General features: G+C 46.1%; 1 protein-coding gene across 1 annotated transcript in view; it reads right to left on the minus strand.

Moving 5' to 3' along the window:
• DMRT1 (doublesex and mab-3 related transcription factor 1) overlaps positions 1 to 22,326 on the minus strand; it is a 130,369-nt gene that overhangs the window by 38,955 nt on the left and 69,088 nt on the right. Inside the window, exon 4 of the mRNA XM_049896154.1 lies at positions 9,777 to 9,921. Coding sequence (XP_049752111.1) covers positions 9,777 to 9,921 — 145 coding nt within the window. The remainder of the gene's footprint in view (positions 1 to 9,776; positions 9,922 to 22,326) is intronic.

Consider the following 22,326-nt stretch of genomic DNA (forward strand, 5'->3'; position numbering starts at 1 on the left):
CTAAACCCCCATAAATCTCCTCTTGGGAGCAGCATCTAGCAAGATAACAGAGGCAGCACTAGGATTTTGATACCCGGGAAGAAAACAATAAATAAGCAACTGACTTCAGAGACCTGAGCAGGCCAGGGGCTCAGCAAGGGGCGGGGACAGTCCTATGGGGTTTCTCCCCTTTGCCCTCATAGCCAAGGGATCATTCCAGTGCACCACAATAGTCCCAGGCCACAGGACTCCTCATCTTTGTAAGAAACAACAGCAAACATGACTTCACAAATACAGCAAAATATAACCCACTCCACGATGAAATAACCACCTGTTCTCAAAAACCGATCCCCACTCGTTGCGACCCTACAGGACGGAGTAGAACTGCCCCACAGGGTTTCCAAGGCCGTAATCCTCACAGAAGCAGACTGCCACATCTTCCTCCCAAGGAGCGGCTGGTGGGCTCCAACCCTCAGCCTTTCGGAGAGCAGCTGAATGCTTTAACGACTGCGCCACCAGGGCTCCTTCCGTCTCTTTTAGACCCCCAAAAGGATCCATTTATGCCAATTTCGATGAACAGCAGTTTGGAGGGGACATAAAAGCCGGTCACTGTGCTTTACATCAGAAGCCTACCTGGAACCTGACCTCGGCATCGACTGTATACCCCATGTATATGTGCAGGGTGGGAAGTATATGCCTATATATAAATATCAATACATATAAAGCTAACTTTCAGTGTTTGGAAAACAAAAGCTATCCCCATCTAACAGCCGGATTCTGACATAACTCACTTTGGACACCTCATCTGGTGTGCGCCGTGCCCATTGCCAGTGTAAACCCCACGGCGCTGGGCAATGATATACTGTAGTGTCACGGCGCAATCTGGATTTACTATAAAGGGCCGCTGACGAGCTTCAGGGCAGTAAACACTGCAGCGAGGTGTATTTCACACTGAGCTGGTTTTTATGAAGAACACTTCACCGCCCAGCCACAGCGCCTGGGTGATGGATGGTGAAAGATGCCTGACAAGCTTCATCATTGTTTGTAAATCTTAACTGTTCCCGCTCACTAACTCTGCAGGCAATTTTCAAAGACAGCGGCCCACAGAAGGACAGCGCAGCTCTCCTGAAGGTTATTCAAGTTGTACTTGGCCCAGGCCGTGCCTCCAGGAGCAGAGCGGGGAAGCCAGCTCCAGAGCGACTCCACACCGTGCCTGGAACAGACTGCGGAGGCCCAGCACATCTGCGTCAGACTCAAAGGGAGAGATGCTAGCAGTGATGATGGACGCGCTAACCCTACTGGTACCAGTACCAGTTGTTTGGACTCTGACTCATGGAGACTCCATGTGTGTCAAGAGTAGAAATGGGCGCCAGAGGGTGTTCGGTTGATTTTTTGGAAACAGATCGCCAGGCCTTTCCTGTGAGGTACCTTGGGGGTGGGCTGGAATCTCCAACCTTTCAGTTAGCAGCCAAGCATGGTATCTGCACCACCTGGGGGCTCCTGCTGTGTCCTAATGGCTACTGTCTTATCCAAGTAAAGTCCCCGGGGACACTGGTTCTCCAGGGATTCTAAACACAAACGTCCAGGAGTGAGCTACAGAAATGGCAGGCTTGATGATGTGTGATGTGCACAGACAACACTGGGGTCCAAGGGCTGAGCAGACAGATGCGGGCTCACCGTCGCCCTTGAATCCAATGAATTAAAATTAGCATTGAAGACGTAGGTGAGCGGCAACGCAAACAGAAACCTGGGACCACTGTTCCTTGCAGCATGTTTCACGACAGCGAAGAGGTGGAAATAACCCAAGTGTCCATCCACAGATGAATGGATAAACACAATGTGCTACATCCATACAATGGAATAGCCCTCGGCCATGAAGAGAAATGAAGTTCTGATACAGGCTAGAGCACGGATGAGCCTTGAGAACATTCTGCAGAGTGAAACGTGGTAGTCACAAAAGGACACGTATCATATTGCCTCACTGATACGAAATACTCAGAACAGGCAAATGTATAGAGACCAAGGTTCATCAGTGGCTACCAGGAAGGACGGGGGGGGGGCAGTGTTGAGGAAGCAGTGAGATTCTGTTTACAGGGATGGGGAATCTGGCAACAATTATGGGTGAGGGTTGTGCAACATGGTTAACATAACTGGCATCACTGAATTGGTTTCCTGTTTTCAGTTTCACCTGAAAAATGCAAAACAGGTAAATGTAAATGTTTACAATGAAAGAGGGAGGCAGGCAGGGAGGCAGGGAGGCAGACAGGGAGGGCGGCAGGCGGGCAGGGAGGGCGGCAGGCGGGCAGGGAGGGCGGCAGGCGGGCAGGGAGGGCGGCAGGCGGGCAGGGAGGGCGGCAGGCGGGCAGGGAGGGCGGCAGGCGGGCAGGGAGGGCGGCAGGCGGGCAGGGAGGCAGGGAAGGAGGCAGGCAGGGAGGCAGGGAGGCAGACAGGGAGGGAGGCAGGCGGGCAGGGAGGCAGGGAAGGAGGCAGAGAGGGAGGCAGGCGGGCAGGCAGCAAAGAAGAAATGGAGGAAGGACATGTGGGCAAGCATGTTTTCCACGAGTTATTTCCAACCTGGCTCTGCTCTGCCAGGACCATTGGGGATTCCTAAGGGTGCAGTTTCCAGAGCTCTCTCTCTGGTCCGCTCTAGACCCCCAACTTCAGTCAAACGAAAACCCAGCATAGGTGCCCTGTGCACTGAACTGATAATTTTTAAGGAATGAGCTGAATATGTTAAAATCAGAATAACCCACTGACAGATCAGGTCAAGTGCAAAACAGTATCTTTTTCAAAAACCATCTGTAGAAAATGGGCAGGCCTTTTAGTCACACTAATTTACAAATCAAATAGCATGTGCTAAATGTGACCCAATGACAGCTGATGGTACAGGAAACGACAACTAGAGAAAGCAGTAAATCATATTCCTGTGTCCACTTAAAAGTTCAAACCCAGCAACTAGTTATTTTATTTTATAGCATATGCCTTCATCAAATACTAGTATTTGCACATCACTCCCTGTGACAGGGACTTCGAGAAAAACCAAATGTAACCACAGGATTACAGGTGCTTTTACTGTGGCGATCGAAGTCATAAGGGTATTGCTGTCGTGTTTAAGGCTCCATCCACAAGTGAAAATTGGGGGCTGTTCATGGAAGAAGGGAAAACAGACGTTAGAAAGAAAATAAAAGGCCTGCCTTTCATGTTGGATCAGTAAAGAATTGGTTGCTGCTGGTTTTTTCCATTGTGGTTAAAACTATATAAAACATTAGCCATTTCAACCTTTTTTATTTGCACAAGTCAGTGACATTAATTGTGTTCGCCATTTTGTGCATCACCACTATCCCCCAATTTTTTCATCACCCTTCACAAAAACTTGGTGCTCCCTAAGCAACGGCTCCTCCTCCCCCTCCCCCAGTCTCTGCCAGCCTCCACTCTATTCTGTCTCTAGGGATTTGCCTAGAGTACAAACAGGGTGCTCCTTAGAAGCAAGGATGGCGAGACTTCGTCTCACGTACTTTGGACATGTCATCAGGAGGGACCAGCCCCTGAAGAGGGACATCGTGCTTGGTAAAGCAGAGGGTTAGTGAAAGAGAGGAAGACTCTCAATGAGACGGACTGACACAGTGGCTACAACAATGGGCTCAAGCATAATAGCAATTGTGAGGATGGTGCAGGACCTGGCAGTGTTTCGTTCTGTTGTACACACCGTCACTATGAGTCAGAAATGACTCGACGGCACCTAACAACAACAACAGGGATTTTCCTATTCTGGACATGTCATATAAATGGAATCATATAATACACAGCCTTTTGTGACTGACTTATTTCACTCAGCATAATGGTTTTAAGGTTCATATATGTGTTGGCATGTATCAGAACATCATTTCTCTTTATGGCTGAATAATATCACATTGTATGGATATATCGCATTTTGTTTGTCCATTCATCTGCTCATGGAATTTTAAACCGTGGCCAAGAAGGCGCCAAGGACTCACTGTGTTCTGCCTGCAAGTCCAGTCTCTGCCAAGCGTGAATACTGATGAATCACTCCAGCCTCTCTTGTGGAGCCCTGCTGGCACATTGGTTAAGAGCTCAGTTGCCAACCAAAAGGTCTGCAGTTTAAATCCACCAGCCACTCCCTGGAAACCCTATGGGCAGTTCTACTCTGTCCTATAGGGTTGCTATGAGTTAGAATTGACTTGTCGGCAGTGGGTTTGGTTTTTCTGGTTAACCTCTCTTGTAGGGCTGTGCTATTAACTGAAAACTAGTCACATGAATGGAGTTCTTAAAATTCGAGCTTTCCAAAGGGAAGATTCCACATGAACAGACCCAGGATCTGTTGGGGGCCCAAGGCAGCCCCCACAACTGTTTGGGTTTGGCGGATTTCACAGGAGAGCTTTACCACAAGCTAACTCTGGGCCTAGGGGAAAGGACCCAGCTCTCGGTTTCTCAGTCATCCAGGACACCACGAGCCTTCAGGGGAGACCTGTGAGAAGGTGGCCGAGCCAGGCACCTGGAGGGATGGCAAGTTGAAGGCACACACTCTCTGCCCTCCAGATGAGAGCAGGGGACACTGGATAATCCTCACTGAGCTGCTGAGGTGCGTGGGGCCTTTTCCCAGCATGGCTAAGCATGAACCTCACATCGTCAAATGGGTGCCTTTTACACAGAGAACCTGTGGGGGCTCAGCCACTGTCCATCTTCCCCAGTTTGCCTCATAGAGACCTTTTCATGGGGCTCTCAAAAAAAGAGGAGCAAGACAGGGTCGGAGGAAAGAGAAATCTGCTTTCCCTCATCCAGTCAGCAGCACTTCAGCTTGGTTTCTAGACTGTTCTCTAGGTACAAAGTGACTTGCTGGTATCCTGGTTGACAGCTTGAACCCATCCATGGCTCCATGGGAGAAAGACCTGGTGGTCTGTTTCTGCAAAGATTACAGCCTTGAAATCCTATGGGGCAGTCTTACTGTGTCTTATGAGGTTGTTATGAATTGGAATCGACTCAAAGGCAATGGTTTTCACAGGTTTTTATTCACTCCTCACGGACTGTTTTCCATAAAGTACCAAGACGCCTGACTCAGCAAACATTCTGTGTGATATGTTAATAAAAAGTCTTGTAAATAATGTTTAATAAGTCTTTATGAGGGCAGTGGTAGTTCAGTGGTAGAATTCTCATCTTCCATGACAGAGACTCAGGTTTGATTTCTAGCCAACACACCTCATGCGTGGTCACCACCCATCTGTCAGTGAAGGCTTGCATGTCACTCTGATGCTGAACAGGTTTCAGAGGAGCTTTCAGACTAAGACTAGGAAGGAAGGCCTGGCGATCTACCTCCAATAAACAGCCGATGAAAACCCTATGGATTGCAATGATCTGATGTGCAACTGATTAGGGGGCTGCTGCAGGACCAGGTAGGGTTTTGTCCTGTTGTGCATGGGGTTGCCTGAGTTGACCCCGACTAAAAAAAATTTTTTTTTTAGTCGGGGTCAACTCAGTGGCAGCTAACAACCACAAAAATGGTACCAATCACTTTCATTTATGCAGCCCACAGCCAAGCCGTTGCTGGAATAGATACGTCAGACATGGAGGTAGGTATCATGTAAGAGAAGAGTTTATATCATGCTCTTACGTATTTTTAAATGATCCATATATACAAACAGACAAAGCTGTTACTCTTTTTTCACCTTTCCAGGTGAGGGAACTGAAGCTCCAGAGATTCTGTGAGCACTGTATAACCCCGTAGCGGTGGCACGGAGGTCCTGAACCATCCTCCCATCCGGGGGTGAGTCCACCCCAGCCCACACGCTGGCCTCCACGGTCGCTGCCACTGAATGCCCAGGTACCGCTCTGTTCAAAGCTAAGGCTGAGAACAAAAAGGTCACATCAGGAAAAGAGGTTTATCACGAGTGCTCTTTTCTTTGAAATTTAGCAAATGCTAAGTCTTCTCCTAAAGGGCCAAGTTTAAGCTCAACATTTTCTAAATGTTGCATAAAACACTTTCAACTTTCCTAGGGCAGGGAAAGAAAGGGGTCAATGTTCTTCTCTCCAATAAGCTTTGCCATACAATTCATGGCAGAACACAGGCATGACGAAAACAGTCCTCTGACATTTTCGAGACCTTTCTCCCTTACGAGAACTGCCTGAGCCTCAGCAAAAGCCGGGCAGGAAGCAACGGGAAGAGTACTAATAACACAGCCCTCTCTCGTTGAATTTTGTCATTTACAGAGCCCTGGAGGCACCATGAGTTGGAGTCAACTGGGCTGCAGCGGGTTTTCTTTGATGACATAAATGGCTAAGCGCTTGGCTGCTGAGAGCTTATCGGTTTGAATTCACCCACTGGCTCCGGGTGGTGATCTTTTCCAGTAAAGATTACAGCCTTGGAAACCCTAGGGGCAGTTCTACTCTGTCCTATAGGGTCGCTGTGAGTTGGAGTTGATTCAAGGGCACCCAACAACCACAGCCCAGGTAAGCCTGGAGCCTCCTCGCACACCACACTGTCAAATGTCCCCAGCACCAGAAAGGTTTGAAGAAATCCTAGTTGTTACAGATTTCTCCCTTTCTCCCAGTCTCTCCCAATGCACAATGGAACTGCTGGCCTCCTCTTTCCTCAACCGTAAGCTCCTTCCTTCCCAGCCCCTTCCTTTCCTGCCATAAATCCAAATATCTACTGTTCCTCTCCAAATCTGCCTCTCTCTGCTCTGGTAAATTCCCTCTTATTTTTTGGTCTCACTGTCCCGGCTCTGAATTTATGCCTTTGTCTCAAGAATGCCAGCACGTCTAAAAACATTCCATTATTTCTGGAACAAGAAGCTCGGGCAATTTCTTCGTGCAAGTGAGTTTCATTCCTAATTATCTGTATAAACAAACCTCACCTTGTCCCCAGAGTGTGCACAAGCTCCATCAGACCAACAAAGACATGCCTTTCATGTCTTTCTTACCTCAAAGGGGACGCTCACTTCAGAAGAGTACCTGCATTCATTCATGCATTCATTCAACAAATATTAACAAATAAAAGACATCAGAGGAAGTAAACCCTACAAAGGCGGTTCAGTGTCCTTAAGGAGCTCACAATCAAGGTATCTAGAAATGAAGGCAGTATGACAGAAGGATAGTTCGAGTCATACTAATTGGTACTGCAAACAGTTAATGCACTCAGCTGCTAACTGAAAGGTGGTAGGTTTGAGTCCACCCAGAGGTGCCTCCGAAGAAAGGCCTGGTGATCTTCTCCTGAAAAAATTAGCCATTAAAATCCCATAGCACGCAGTTCTACTTTGACACACATGGGGGCAACTGGTACATGGTATAATTATATAGTGTGAATATTTATAATACAAAGTCATTCTGGTCCACCGCCAACAGAAAGTGATTACTAGTGAAAGTGAAAGTACCAGCAACAAAGTGCACGTCAGCCTCTGTACAGTTCAGGCCGATCGGTTCCTAGACGGACTCCATAGTAACAGGAGCCCTGCATTTTATTTCTGTACGGCACAACATGCTTTAAGGAGCCCTGATGGGGCGATGGTTAAGCATTCCGCTGCTAACCGAAAACTTAGCGGTTCAAACCCACCCAGTGGCTCCAAGGGAGAAGAGGCCTGGTGACCTGCTCCCAAAAAGATTACAGCCTAGGAAACCCTATGGGGCAGTTCTACTCTGTCACATGTGGTCACCATGAGTTGGAATCAACTCAACGGCTGCCAGCAACAACAACAGAGCATACTTGCCCAGCTTTTTTAAGACTTTATTGCTGTGAATTCAGCAATCAAAGCTGGGTCCTGATTTTCATTTCTCTAAGCACTTGCTTTACAAAGAAACAAGTCCTGTACAGAATCCAGTTATTTAGAAAACACAGTCTTAGAGGATGAGTTTCTCTTCCAAGTCACTCGTTATTGCCTTGATTTCCACTTACTGCCTTAGGTGTGTATGCTTCCCACTCACCCAGGCCACAAGATGATGCTTAAATATAAAGCACCAGACAAGACCTGGGCCCCCTGCAGCCATAAAAGCCCTGCCTATCTCCCAATGTAAATGCTATGGAGAAGGTTAAAGCTGAAGCTAAACTGTATATTTCAAAATGGTTTGGTTCATTACACAGTCATTTTTTATTTTATTAGATCAGAGCTATTTGCATTGCTACTACATGAACTCTGGGATCTACTGTATTCAAAAAGGTTTATTACCTTTTAATTTTATTGTGTTTTAGGTGGAAGTTTACAGCTTAAGTTAATTTCTCATTCAAAAATATATATGCATATTGTCTTGTGACATTGGTTGCAATCCCTACAAGGTGACAGCACTCTCCCCCTTTCCAACCCGAGTTCCCTGTGTCCATTTGCCCAGTTCCTTTCCTGTTCTGCCTTTTCGTCTTTGCTTTGGGGCAGGGGTTGCCCATTTAGTCTCATGTATTTGATTGAACTAAGAAGTACATTCCTCACGTGTGTAATTTTTTTGTTTTATAGGCCTGTTTAATCTTTGTCTGAAAAGCGGGCTTCAGGAGTGGTTTCAGTTCTGAGTTAACAGGGTGCCTGGGGGCCATAGTCTCAGGGGTTCCTCCAGTCTCATCAGACCAGTAAGTCTGGTCTTTTTCCATGAATTTGAATTTTGTTCTATGTTTTTTCCTCTTCTCCCACTCACTGTGAGAGACTCTGTTGCGATCCTTGTCAGAGCAGTCCATGGTGGATGCTGGGCACCATCTAGTTCTTCTGGTCTCAGGCTGGTGGAGTCTCTGGTTCATGTGGTCCTTTAGTCCTTCGGGCTAATATTTTCCTTGTGTCTCTGGTTTTCTTCATTCTCCTTTGTTCCAGATGAGACGAGACCAATAGATGTATCTTAGATGGCTGCTCACAAGCTTTTAAGAACCCAGATGCTGCCCACCAAAGTGGAATGTATAACATTTTCTTTATGAACTATGTTATGCCAATTGACATATATGTCACCTGAGACTATGGTCCCCAGACCCCAGCCCCAGCAACTCGGTCCCTCAAGGTGTTTGGATGTCTAGGAAACTTCTTTGCCTTTGCTTTGGTCAAGATGTGCTGACTTCCCCTGTATTATGTGTGGGCTTTGCCTTCACCAAAGTTGACACTTGTCTACTATCTAGTTAGTGATTTCTCCTCTCCTCCCTCCCCACCCTCGTAACCACCAAAGAAAATGTTTTTTTCTGTGTATAAACCTTTTCAGAAAGGTTTTATTATGTTAAAAAATTAGTTACCATGGAGTCCATTTCAACTCAAGATGACCCCATGACTGTCCGAGTACGACTGTGTTCCACAGAGTTTTCAATGGCTGATTTTTCTAAAGTAGATTGTCAGGCCTTTCTTCTGAAGCTCCTCTGGGTGGACTCGAACCTCTAACCTTTCAGTTAGCAGCCGAGCACATTAACCATGTGTTATTATTTTAATCCCCCCCAAAAAGATGAATGCACTTAAAATTTTAAAATAAAAAATGAGAACAACTGTGCAGTGTACAGAAATCCACTTCACCAAAAAAAAAAAAAAAAGAGGACTCGAGCTGTGTTTAAAAAGTACCCCCGTATTTCATAATTAACCCCCAGAAAATGTTTGCAGCTTCTCATGGGGGTGTCATCTTACTGTTGTCGCTCCAGGGCTCCAGAAAGGGAAAACACGGCATTAAGAATTCAGCAAAGCAAAATCATTCTGTAAATGACCCTCACGCGTGTTTCTCACAGCAATACACTTTCCAGCTGCTACTCACTGCTAAGCCCGTGGAGGGGGCTACCGGCCCAGGGTGAGAGTCCCATCCTCTCTGCACCCCTGATCCAGTCTGGGTCCCCAGGCACCTACCACTGGCCTTGGCTTCCGAGTAGGAGGGGCCGTCCTCAAAGGTGAAGATCTGGGAGACACTCTGGCCCAGGTATGAGGGAGGCGGATAGTAGGAATGCATCCTGTACTGGGAATTCATGGCATGGCGGCTCTCTGCGTTCTTCATCTGCTTGGGAAGAAAGAAGGAGCACGTTGAGACCAACATCGCGTTGCACGATTATCATAAGGATTGCCTAATTCTTCACATGGAATAAATTAAGCAATGCTGGAAGTCTCCTCAGCCTTGCCCTCCAGGATCATGGCCCAAGACATACTAGAATCGAGCATTCTGAAGGTGCCTTTTCTATCTCAGGGTCCTCTCTAAAAAAAAAAATTAAGCACCCCTAAAATCCCTCCAATTATATGATGCTTACCAAGTACCAAGAAAACAGATGAAGATCAAAGACTACAGCTTTAAGTATGGATTACACCTCAACATAAAGAAAACAAAAATCCTCACAACAGGACCAATAAGCAACATCATGATAAGCACAGAAAAGACTGAAGTTGTCAAGGATTTCATTTTACTTGGATCCACAACCAACACCCATGGAAGCAGCAGTCAAGAAATCAAATGATGTGTTGCACGGGGCAAATCTGCTGCAAAAGACCTCTTTAAAGTGTTTCCTAAACTCCCCAAATCTGTGCATCTTGGCTCCTCCCTTTCATTCGTAACAATCATCAGGCAGCCAAAAAGCCCTGCCCTCACTTTTTTTTCCATTGGCAATTTTTAATATTTCACTTGTGCAGAGCTAAAATTTGTACTGAAAGGCCCAGAAGTGTTAGAAAATGTTAAAAAGTGAAGATGTCACTTTAAGGACTAAGGTACACCTGACAAAAAGCCATGATGTTTTCAATTCCCTCATATGCATGTAAAAGCTGGACAATGAATAAGGAAGACTGGAGAAGAATTGATGCCCTTGAATTGTGGTGTTGGTGAAGAATATTGAATATACCATGGACTGCCAAAAGAATGAACAAATCTGTATTGGAAGAAGTACAGCCAGAATGCTCCTTGGAAGCAGGACTGGCAAGACTTCATCTCACACACTTTGGACATGTTGTCAGAAGGAACCAGTTCCTGGAGAAGGATATCATGCTTGGTAAAGTAGAGGGTCTGCAAAAAAGAGGAAGACCCTCAACAAGATGGACTGCCATAGTAGCTGCAACAATGTGCTGAAACATAGCAACAATTTATATGAGTATGGGGAAGGACCAGGCAGTGTTTCCTTCTGTTGGACATGTGATCACTGAGAACTGGAACTGACTCCAGGGCACCTAACAACAACAAGAGAAAAGAGTTACAGAGAGGGGAGAGCCACACCAGCCACAGCAGCACTCACTGGCGTGTCTGAGCACACACAGGTTATCCACCCTCTTCCCAGCTGATGCCCCCTATGGTTCCCTGATGGTGGTGATGTAAGGAGAATACCAGCATGTAATTATAAACCGGCAACCTGCAAAAGTGTGTGTGTGAGCTGTTGTCTTAAGTGGGACAGGTGCTGGGCACTGCAACTCAGCATCCATTCCACCCCCTTCTCTGCTTGCCCTGAAGCAAGGGACAGAAGCCTGGGATCTTCCCTTCCCAGACTCTGTTGTCACCAGAGTTTCGGAGATAGTTTGGATTCCGCTAATAAGACGTATGCACCACCCATCTGTCTGTCCATCTGCTGCACTGTGGTGGCTTGCATGGTGCCATGATGCTGGGAGCTATGCTACCAGTTTCAAACATCAGCAGGGTCACCCGTGGTGGACAGGTTTCATCACAGCTTCCAGACTAAGACTAGGAAGAAAGGCATGGCGATCTACTTCTGAAAATTAGCCAATGAAAGCCCTAGGGAATCACAGAATATCGTTGGAGATTTTAACTCACTGACTTTGTATCCGTCATCAAAAGGGGCTGATCAATGGAAAAGGACATCACGCTTGGTAAAGTGGAGGGCAGTGAAGGCAAGGGAACCCTTAACGAGATGGACTGACACAGCACCCACAACAATGGACTCAAACATACCAAGCAAGGATCATGAAGATGGCCCAGGACCAGGCAAAGTCTCATTCTGTTGTACGTGGGGTCAGCGTGCACTGAAGCCAATTTGATGGCAACTAACAACAGCAAGGTATGTGGGGTGGCGGGGGGGGGGCTTAAATGCTGAGTAGCAATGATATTCTTAAAGTTATCTGCCTGAGAAAATGTTGGTTCTTGACTTTAGGACTAAGTAACTTCAGAGGAAGGAATCGAACACGTATGGAAACCACTCTAGGCACCTGATGTATTATCTCTTTGAATCCTCGTAATAATCATTAACACAGAAAGAAACCACCTGGACAGATTAAATGATGAGGTTCTGCTCACAAAGAGATCAAGTGGAGAAGCCAGGACTCAGAGCAAGCGCGTCTGTGACGCTCGCGATACCCCTGTCCACTGAAGCAAGCCACCTTCCTAATTTTAAATTAAGATATCTGCTTATCATAAAGACCTTCTCACTGCCTCAGGCTTTAAACAACTCCTCACGTTTTCCCTGCTTTCTAGATCAAATAAGAAACTTTCCCTTTTGTTAAAAATGAGAAGAAAAGATGATTCGGGAACTTTGACTTTAAGACAGGAAGGATCCGAGGCTTCCGTATCTGTTCCCGCCCCGATGGACAAACCCAATTAACCTTTGCTATTCTGTTCCAACCTCCTGTTTTAGACAAAACTAGTGACCCAGAAACAATATGTTACCATCACAATCTCCACGGCTGTGACACAAGAGATATAGCCCTGTCAGCAGTATCGGGAAATAAGGTGCTTGGATTAGCTGCTCTAAGAAATACGGATTACATTCATGTCACACATGAGCTGCCAGAAACATTAGGATACTTTTAGCATAAATCAGTGGTGTGAAGGGTATCTTATAAGGTCCAAGCATGACATACTGCCTGCGGGGCAAGGTGGGATTGCCGGGCCACCTTCTAGACATAAGCACATGGACGCACTCACGCACCTGCCAGGAACTGGTATTAACAATGCAAATGCAGGCTGGTGACCACTGACAGACACATGCGACTCACGAGGCAGGGGTAGGGGAGGGGTTGTTGTTGTTGTGAGGTGCCATCGAGTCCATTCCAACTCACAGTGGCCCCATATGACAGAGCAGAACTACCCACAGGGTATTCTAGGCTGTAATCTTTATGCGAGCAGATCGCCAGGTCTTTGTCCCATGGAGCCTCTGGTGGGTTCGAACCACCCACCTTTCAGTTAGCAGCTGAGTGCTTAACCGCTGCACCACCAGAGCTCCTCGCAGTGGGTTAGTGGCGTGAAACGGCCTGTCCACTCCAAGGCCATGAGAGAGTCCAACTCTAAATAACCAAAACATAACAATGACAAAAACCAAACCAACTGCCATTGAGTGAATTCTAACTCATGGCAACCCCATGTGTGTCAGAGTAGAACTGTTCCGTGGAGTTCCCAATGGCTGATTTTAGGAAGCAGATCGCAAGGCTTTCTTTCAAGGCACCTCTGGGTGGACTTGAACCTCCAAGCTTTCAGTTAGCAGCCAAATGTATTAAGTATTTGCTGCACCTAAGACTCCTAACGAAAAACTCATTTCCCTAAAGTACAACACAGAGTGTGTGTGTGTGTGTGTGTGTGTGTGCACATGGATGGGCCTGAGAAATCACAAGAATGCGTCAGAATTGGTATTTAGTGATTCTGCAGAATTTCAAGGCTTCTTACAAAAAAGACCAAGAAATCTGCCGATGTAACAGGAACAAAGGCACCCTCCGCGTTCAGGCCAACTGGGGCTCAAACTCCAGCTCCCCACTTACAGCTGTGTGACGCTGGTACATAATCTGCCTGAGCCTCAGTTTTCCTACCCACAAAAGAGGATAATAACCCCAACAGTGCTGTCTTTAAAAACGAAATAAACATCAGATATGAAGTGCCCGGTACGTTACGACTGTTCGGCGACGGCCCCGCTTGCCACTTCCGCCTTTCTCCAAAGGGCCTCCCTACCGCAGGGCGGCGGGTACATACTCAAGTTGCTGCGAGTTGATTCCAACTCATGGTGACCCGATGTGTCAGAGTAGAACTGTCCTCTGCAGGGTCTTCAATGGCTGATTTTTCAAAAGTAGATCGCTAGGCCTTTCTTCTGAGATACCACTTGGTAGATACGAACCACCAACCTCTCAGTTGGCAGCCAAGCCCGTTAACCTTCTGCATCACCCAGAGACCCTGGTCACACTCATGGACCCCTTTTTCAAATCTGTTATCCAGTAACTGTTAGCCCTTTCAAAGGTATATCGAGATCTAGTAACAGAGAGCTAGACAGAAAAACCTTCCCATTACATACTTTAAAAAAATAGTTTACGCACAGAAATAACTGTTTGATATTCAAAAGGGAAACACATTGTCTGAAATTCAACTTTTCTAAAAAGTTGAAATATCTACTGAAGACCTTACACTGCCATTCTCTCTCTCTCTCACACACACACACGCACGCACGCACGCAGAGACGTGGAAAAAGTTCCAGGTTGTCACATAGTCTGGTTTTATACAAATACTCGAGACATGCAGTTGTGATGCCGGCTGTCTCCTAGTACTGGTTAATAAATCCAAAAAACCAAGCCACTGCTGTTGAGTCGATTCCGGCTCCTAGTGACCCTACAGGAAAGACTAGAACTGCCCCATAGGGTTTCTGAGGCAGTAATCTTTACAGAATAAGACTGCCACATCTTTCCCCCAAGGTGCGGCTGGTGGGTTCAAACTGCTAACCTTTTGATTAGCAGCCGAACACTTTGGGCTCCCAGTATTGGCTAATAAAAACCAGGAATTAACAAAAGGAGTGCTTTTGAGAAGGAATGTGATTTAAAAAGGTATGAAAAATAAAGCGAGGTGTGGAGTAAGTCAGATACCAAAGGACAGACACTGTGTGATCCCACTTAGATGAGATACTTAGGATAGACAGGTGTACAGAGACAAAAGCTTATTTGTGGGTACCAGGGTTGGGGGAGGGAAGAAATGGGAGTTACTGCTCAAGGGGTACTGAGCTTCTGTTTGGGTGATATAAAACCCGTGGCCGTCGAGTCGATTCTGACTCACTGAGACCCTAAGACAGAGTAGAACTGCCCCACAGAGTTGCCAAGGAGCGCCTGGTGGATTCAAACTGCTGACCTTTTTGTCAGCAGCCAAACTGTTAACCACTGTGCCACCAGGGCTCCTTGGGTGATGTCAACCTTTTGGAAATGGGTCATTTCGATGGCTGCACAAGATGGGAAATATCATTAATATCACAGAATTGGACATTTAGAAATAGTTAAAACGGAGGACTTTGTTATGTATATTCATGTTATATATATGTTATGTATATTTCACAATAAAATTAAAAACAATAAAGCGAGGAGATAACACCTCTTTCCCTGTTTCTCAGTCTTCTTATTAAATGCCCCCCACAGAGGCTGTACACCCCAAGGGTGAAGACCACAGGGCTCGAGGTGTACCAAGGGGGGGTGAGAGCAATCCAGGGGGTGCCTTGTCTGTGGAGAATTCCAAAACAATAATAAAACCCACTAAAAGTCCATCTGTTTCAGTCATCACCACACACTGGCAGCTCTCAACAGTAGCTGTGATAAATCCGCCTCCCTGTCCCGTCCCTAGGACCCCGTGGCCTAGGGCCCGGCTTCCCATAAGACATTAGAGCGCTCTCCAGGAAAGCTCCATCCTCTGATTCACGATGGCGATTAGAGAGTGCTGTGGACTGAACTGTGCCCCCAAAACGTACTATGCCCTGACCCGAGTACCTACGGATGTGATCCTGTCTGGAAATAGGGTTTCCCTTTTGCTGTGTTAATGAAGTCATACAGAGTAGGGTGGGCCCGAAATCTCATCACTTCTGAAGTATGAAGGGAGCAGACTAAACACAGACACACACAGGGGGAGGACAGACACCAAGCAACTCCCGGAACTACAGATGACAGAGGACCCTGCCCCCCTGAAGCCCATGCTCTGGTTTAGACTTCTGGCTTCCTGAACTGTGACAAGATACATTACTGTTCTTTGAAGCCCCCCATTTGCGGTATTTTGTTTGGCAGTCCCAGGAAGCGCAGACAGAGAGTCTGGTATGTGGCCACATTTTTCTCTCCCTCACTCCTCCACTGTGAGCTCCCTGGGGCCTGGGACTGCCCAGCACAGTGCCAGGCACAGATGCGGCACTGGATAAATAAAGGCTTTTTAAAAATTTTACTATGTTTTAGGTGAATGTTTACAGCACAAGTTAGCTTCTCATTCAAAAATTTATATACAAATTGTTCCGTGACATTGGTTGTAATCCCTCCAATGTGGCAGCACTCTCCCCCTTTCCCTTTCCACCTCAGTTTCCCTGTGTCCATTCCTCCAGGTTTCCTGTCCCTTCCTGCCCTCCTGTCTTTGTTTTTGGGCAGGTGTTGCCCATTTGATCTTGTATCCTTGACTGAACTAAGAAACACGTTCCTTGTGCGTGTTATTTTTTTTTTTAATTATGTTTAGGTGAAAGTTTACAGATCAATTTCTCATTCAAAAATTTATAAGCACATTGTTTCGTGACATTGGCTACAATCTCTACAATTGACAGTATGCTCCCCCTTTCCACCCCAGGTTCCCTGTGTCCATTCAACCAGTTCCTGTCCCTTCCTGCCTTCTTGTTCTGCTTTTGGACAGGAGCTGCCCGTTTAGTTTCGTACACATGACTGAACTAAGGAGCACGGTCCTCACGTGTGCTGTTTGTTTTATAGGCCTGTCTAATCCTTGGCTGAAAGGTGGACTTCGAAATGGATAAACATTTGTTGAATGAATGGCCAGTGAACACATGAACATTCTTATATGCACTGTAATACAGTGGAGGTTTTTTTTAATGCTTTGACTTTTCACTACCATATTATTAATATAGTAAAAAATAAAATAAGGCAAAATGGCCTCGATCACATGTTCCCTTGATTTGGGTCTTCACTCAATAAGGAGCACTTAATAGACCATAGAAATATGGACTCTCAAGAAACTGGAGCATTGCTGACCCATATGTTTATATATTCTGAAAAGCAACTAATTTTATATCATATTCACATCTACTTAGCAGGGGGAGAAATTAGCTTAATGGGTAAAAAAAAACAGCAAATAAAATTTTGGCCACCAGCCCGGCCAAATGGAACCTGAAAGCTTTCGGAAACTGTGATCTAATTATTGAGTCTTCCAGCAGATTACAGAATCCCCACATGAACATATTATCCACCAAGCTGATACTACTGTGTCAGAATATGGGTAACGTGGCAACTGCCTCCAATCAGATCGTGGAGTGGGCCCCAGAGTCTGCCAGCCCTTTCTAAACAGCCGTGAGGAATATACAGTCGCTGCAGCCACCAAGTCTTACAAACGACGGCTCTTGCCGCAGGATCGAAAGCATGCACGCCCTAAACTTTCATAACCCATGAACCAAACGGCAATTCTTTTAGGGAAGAGTGTCAGAGAAATCAGATGGTGGCTGTCGTTGTCACCATTTGTCATTCGCTATGAGAGGAAACCTCAATTCCTTCGTGAATGTGTATGTGAGTAAGGTGAGCATGCGGGAAAGAAAGCCAGCTGAGACTGCATTTATGCCTGCGGACGAGCTCTGAGGGGTTTACTGGATGGCAGACAATGCCTGCTGCCCTTTACAGGGCTGGTCGGCACACAGAGGCTCTTCTCCCTGCAGGATTAAGAATCCATCGTTAAGGCCCAAAAGAACTTGGTTTATTTAAGACCAGCTGCCGTCAATTCATTACACCTCAACATAAAGAAAACAAAAATCCTCACAACTGGACCAATAACCCACATCATGGTAAATGCAGAAAAGACTGAAATTGCCAAGGATTTCATTTTACTTGGATCTACAACCGACATTCAACGTACAAAGATGCAGTGCATTGGGCAAAACTGGTGCAAAGGACCTCTTTAAAGTGTTGAAAAGCAAAGATGTCATCTTGAAGACTAAGGTGCAGGTGACCCAAGCCATGGTATTTTCAATCGCATCGTATGCATATGAAAGCTGGACAATGAATAAGGAAGACTGAAGAATTGGTGCCTTTGAATTGTGGTGTTGGCGAAGAACATTGAATATACCATGGACTGCCAAAAGAATGAACAAATCTGTCTTAGAAGAAGTACAACCGGAATGCTCCTAACAAGCAAGGATGATGAGACTATGTCTTGCATACTTTGGACATGTTGTAGGAGGGATCAGTCCCTGGAGAAGGACATCATGCGTGGTAAAGTACAGGGCCAGCAGAAAAGAGGAAGACCCTCAACGAGGTGGATTGACACAGTGACTGCAAAAATGAGCTCAAGCATACAATGATTTTGAGGATGGCACAGGACCGGGTTGTGGTACAAAGGGCCGCTATGAGCCGGAACTGACTTGACAGCACCTAACAACAAACAGCCGTCGAGTCAACTCCGACTCCGGGTGATCCCACGTATGTCAGAGCAGAACTGCGCCCCGTGGGGTTTTCAGTGGCTGATTTTTCAGAAGCAGATCACTAGGTCTTTCTTCCCAGGTACTTGGCTTGTTATTTCTCCTTGAAGGAGATCAATCTAGTGAGGCATTATGTTTCAGATGAGAAAATTACAGACGCGACTAAGACCTGACAGGCCACTTAAGGGAAAGTTCGTATCAGAGACAACGAACCCCCGGATGAGGGGGGCCCTGACAACTTCATTTCCTTGGCTTTAAGCTTTTTGTGGCCCATCATGACTTTTCTCCTTCAACAGCAGATTCTCTAAGGCTGGCCGTCTGACCTGGAGCCCAAACCCTGCGTTCTCAGGGTGCCTGTGAGGCAGGAACCACTCAGGGCGCCTGTGCAGGAGCCCCACAAACATGCTGGACTAGCGCACGTGGGTTCACACACTGCCATACAGGAAGGGAAAGACTGAAGCACTTGTCGCCAGAGGTAAGCCCAGGGTCAGCGCTGCCAAGGAGTCGACTCTGACTCATGGCAACCCCGTGTATTTACGGCAGAACTGGGCTCCACGGGGTTTCAGTGGCTGATTTTTCCAAAGTAGATCACCAGGCCTTTCTTCCAAGGTGACTCTGGGTGGAATCGAACCGCCAAACTTTCGTTAGCAGTCAAGCTCATTAACCATTTGCACCACCCAAGTCACCCCAATTGCTAAATACATATATACATATATTTAGAAGGCCCTAAAGAGCTTCACTGTTAGGGGGACATACTGACTGACAGTGGCTTCCAGACTCTTTCTGGATCTCACAGACCAGTAAAATGTAAAAATAAACAAATAAAGAGGGGTTGGGGAGTGCAGAAGGACAGGCGTGAAGTTGCCAACTTAAAAAAAAAAAAAAAAGATTCATGCTACCTAATTAGATAATCATTTATTTAAAGGAAAAAAAAAAGTTGGAAGAGTACAGGCTCAATAAAAAGAGTTTTTTGAGTTGAATAGTTTACATTTAAGAATACCCCCTTGTCCTTCCTTCTCTCTTCCCCTCTGTAAACCAGCCCTGTAATACGTTGCCTTATGCACGGTGAACTGCTAGACACGTCCCAGGAAACGAGGGACAAGGCAGTGACACCTGCGTCTACCACTGTTGTCTGAGCTGAAGAATGCACTAAGACAAAATAAATTAGAACAGGAATATTTAAAGGGAAAAAAATCGGCAATATTTTTCTGGGAAACAGTTGTCTACTTAAAACCCAGTGCCGTTGAGTCGATTCTGACTCATAGCGACCCTATAGGACAGAGTAGAACTGCCCCATGGAGGTTCCAAGGAACGCCTGGCGGATTCGAACTGCCAACCCTTTGATTAGCAGCTGTAGCACTTAACCACTACGCCACCAGGGTTTCCAGCTGTCCACTTAAAAAAAAACACCCCAAAATAAGCAGCTACAAAATTATTAGAATTACAGAATTCACTAAAGTGGCCAGATACAAAATAAATATACTACATCTCACAGCAATAGAACTTGCATAAAAAATAATCTCTTCAATCTTCAACAGAAATTTATGCCTAATTCCCTTTCAAGAAACCAAATGATGGCTGTTAGCCTTAATAAAACCAAACCCATTGCCGTCGGGTTGATTCTGACTCATAGCGACCCTACAGGACAGAGTACAACTGCCCCATAGGGTTTCCAAGCAGCGGCTGGTGGACTCGAACTGCTGACCTTTCAGTTAGCAGCCACTGTACCACCAGCGCTCTCAAAGCAAATACATCTATTTTAATTTCCATTTCCTGAAGAAAGAAAGTGCTTAAAATTTTTTAAACTGAGTATGTCTCCATAAAGAAGTACCGGGGGCACAACAGTGAAGTGCTCCTCTGCTAAACTGAAAGGTTGGCAGTTCAAACCCACCCAGCAGCTCCACGGGAGAAAGACCTCATGATCTGCTTCTGTAAAGATTACAGCCTAGAAAAACCCTCTGGAGCAGTTCTACTCTGTCACAAGGGGTCAGTATGAGTCGAAATAGACTCCATGGCACCTAACAACAACGTCTCTATAAATTCCCCAAAGACAAAATCCAGCTTCCGTCTACCAACAGACAGTGGCCCCTAACCAACCTGCCAGAAAACGGTAAGCCAGGGCTAGCTTACCAGTCGGTGCCATGGGCGATGGGGTTGGGCAGGCATCCGGATGGTGGATCACAAGTTGGTTTCTACAGAGCACCTGGCCCGGGTGAGAATGCCTGGATTCGGGATCTGGCTCTGCATTAAGCAGCTGTGCTCCTGGGACAAGTCGAGCCAACTTTGAGGCCACAATTACCCAGGCGCTCAAGGAGACCACATGCGCACTATCCTGGAGGCCCTGACGGTGCAGCCCTGTGACCCGCACCAAGCACAAAAACGCATCTCAAGTCTCCCACTTCTTCTGAAAAACTGAAGTGGATTTTGGATTCTACTGCTGTTGAGCTGAATTGTGTCCCCTGCCAAAATATATACTAAAATCCTAACCCCGTATCTGTAGATGTGATCCTGTTTGAAAGCAGGGTTTGTTTGCTTTTTAATGTTCACGAGGGCACACCAGTATAGGGCAGGTCCTAAACCTAATCACTCCTGAGTTACTCAGAGACCAGAAGAGACGCAGCACACACATGGGGGAAGACAGACCCACGCTGTGGGTCATCTACAAGCCAAGGGTCATTCAGAAACCAGGAGAGAGACCCACAGAAGGAACGCACATGGCTGAGGCCCTGATTTAGACTTTTGGTCTCCAGAACTATGAGAAGATAAACGTCTCTTCTTGAAAGTCACCCACTTATGGTACTTCTGTTACAGCAGCAGGTAACAAACATCCTTTTTTAACATTTAAGTACAGTTAAAATAACAACCGTTCATTATGACTGTCTCCCTGGGGACGGAGCCAGGTTTAAGTGTTGCTTCCTGTTGCCTCTCTCTCTCGCCATTGGACCCTCCTGTGGGGAGACCCTCCTGTGGGGAGACCCTCCTGTGGGGAGACCCTCCTGTGGGGAGACCCTCCTGTGGGGAGACCCTCCTGTGGGGAGACCCTCCTGTGGGGACTTCCTGGCACAGCTGCGAAGGGGCTGAGGCTGCTCCCACATAGCATATGCTCGAGAAGTCTCTTCTTTTCAACACTATTTTAGCCAATGGGTTGTCCTGATGCTGCATCGAGCTAAAGAATGGAGAAGAGTCAGTGGTGTAGCAAGGGCACCATCAGGCAATTAGAAACATCTGTGGGCAGGACACAAGAGTCAGAGACTTTTAATTTCAAATTCATTGTGGTAAAACATCGGTTAAGAGGCCTTGAACAGTTACAGCCATGTTGAGAGAACAAGTAGGAAGACTCACACACTTCCTGGTTTTAAAACATACTATACAGTCACGGGGCCCTGGTGGCGCAGTGGTTAAGAGCTTGGTAGCTAACCAAAAGGTCGGCCGTTCAAATCCACCAGCTGCTCCTTCGAAACCCTATGGGGCAGTTGTACCCTGTTCTATAGGGTAACTATGAGTCGGAATTGACTGGATGGCAATGGGTTTGGGTTTTTTTTTTTTTGGCTTATAAGCTACAGTAATTAAAACAGCCTGGTACTAGTATAACAACAGACACATAGACCAATGGAATAGAATTAGAGTTCAGAAATAAACCCATACATCTATGGTCAACTGATTTCTGACAAGGGTGCTAAGTCTATTCAATGGAGAAAAAGGAGTCTCTTCAATAAACGGTGCTGGGAAAGTTGGATTTCCACATGCAGAAAAATGAAACAAGATCCACGCCTCCCACCTACACAAAAACAAGTTCAAAATGGACTAAGGACCTAAATGTGCAAACTATAAAATTCTTAGGATAAAAAGCAGGGGCAATGCTATCAGGCCTAACTTTTAACAATAGATTAACATTAATTGTTATATGACAACAAAGGCACAAACAGCAAAAGACAAAATAAATAAATGGGACCTCATAAAAATTGAAAACTTCTGTTCATCAAAAGACATTACCAAAAAAGTGAAAAGATAAGCTACTGACTGGGACAATGTCTTCGGAAACCATATCTCTGACAAGAATCTAATAGCCAAAA

This window comes from Elephas maximus, chromosome 9 (genome assembly GCF_024166365.1).
Source record: "Elephas maximus indicus isolate mEleMax1 chromosome 9, mEleMax1 primary haplotype, whole genome shotgun sequence".
NCBI classification, from domain to species: Eukaryota; Metazoa; Chordata; class Mammalia; order Proboscidea; family Elephantidae; genus Elephas; species Elephas maximus.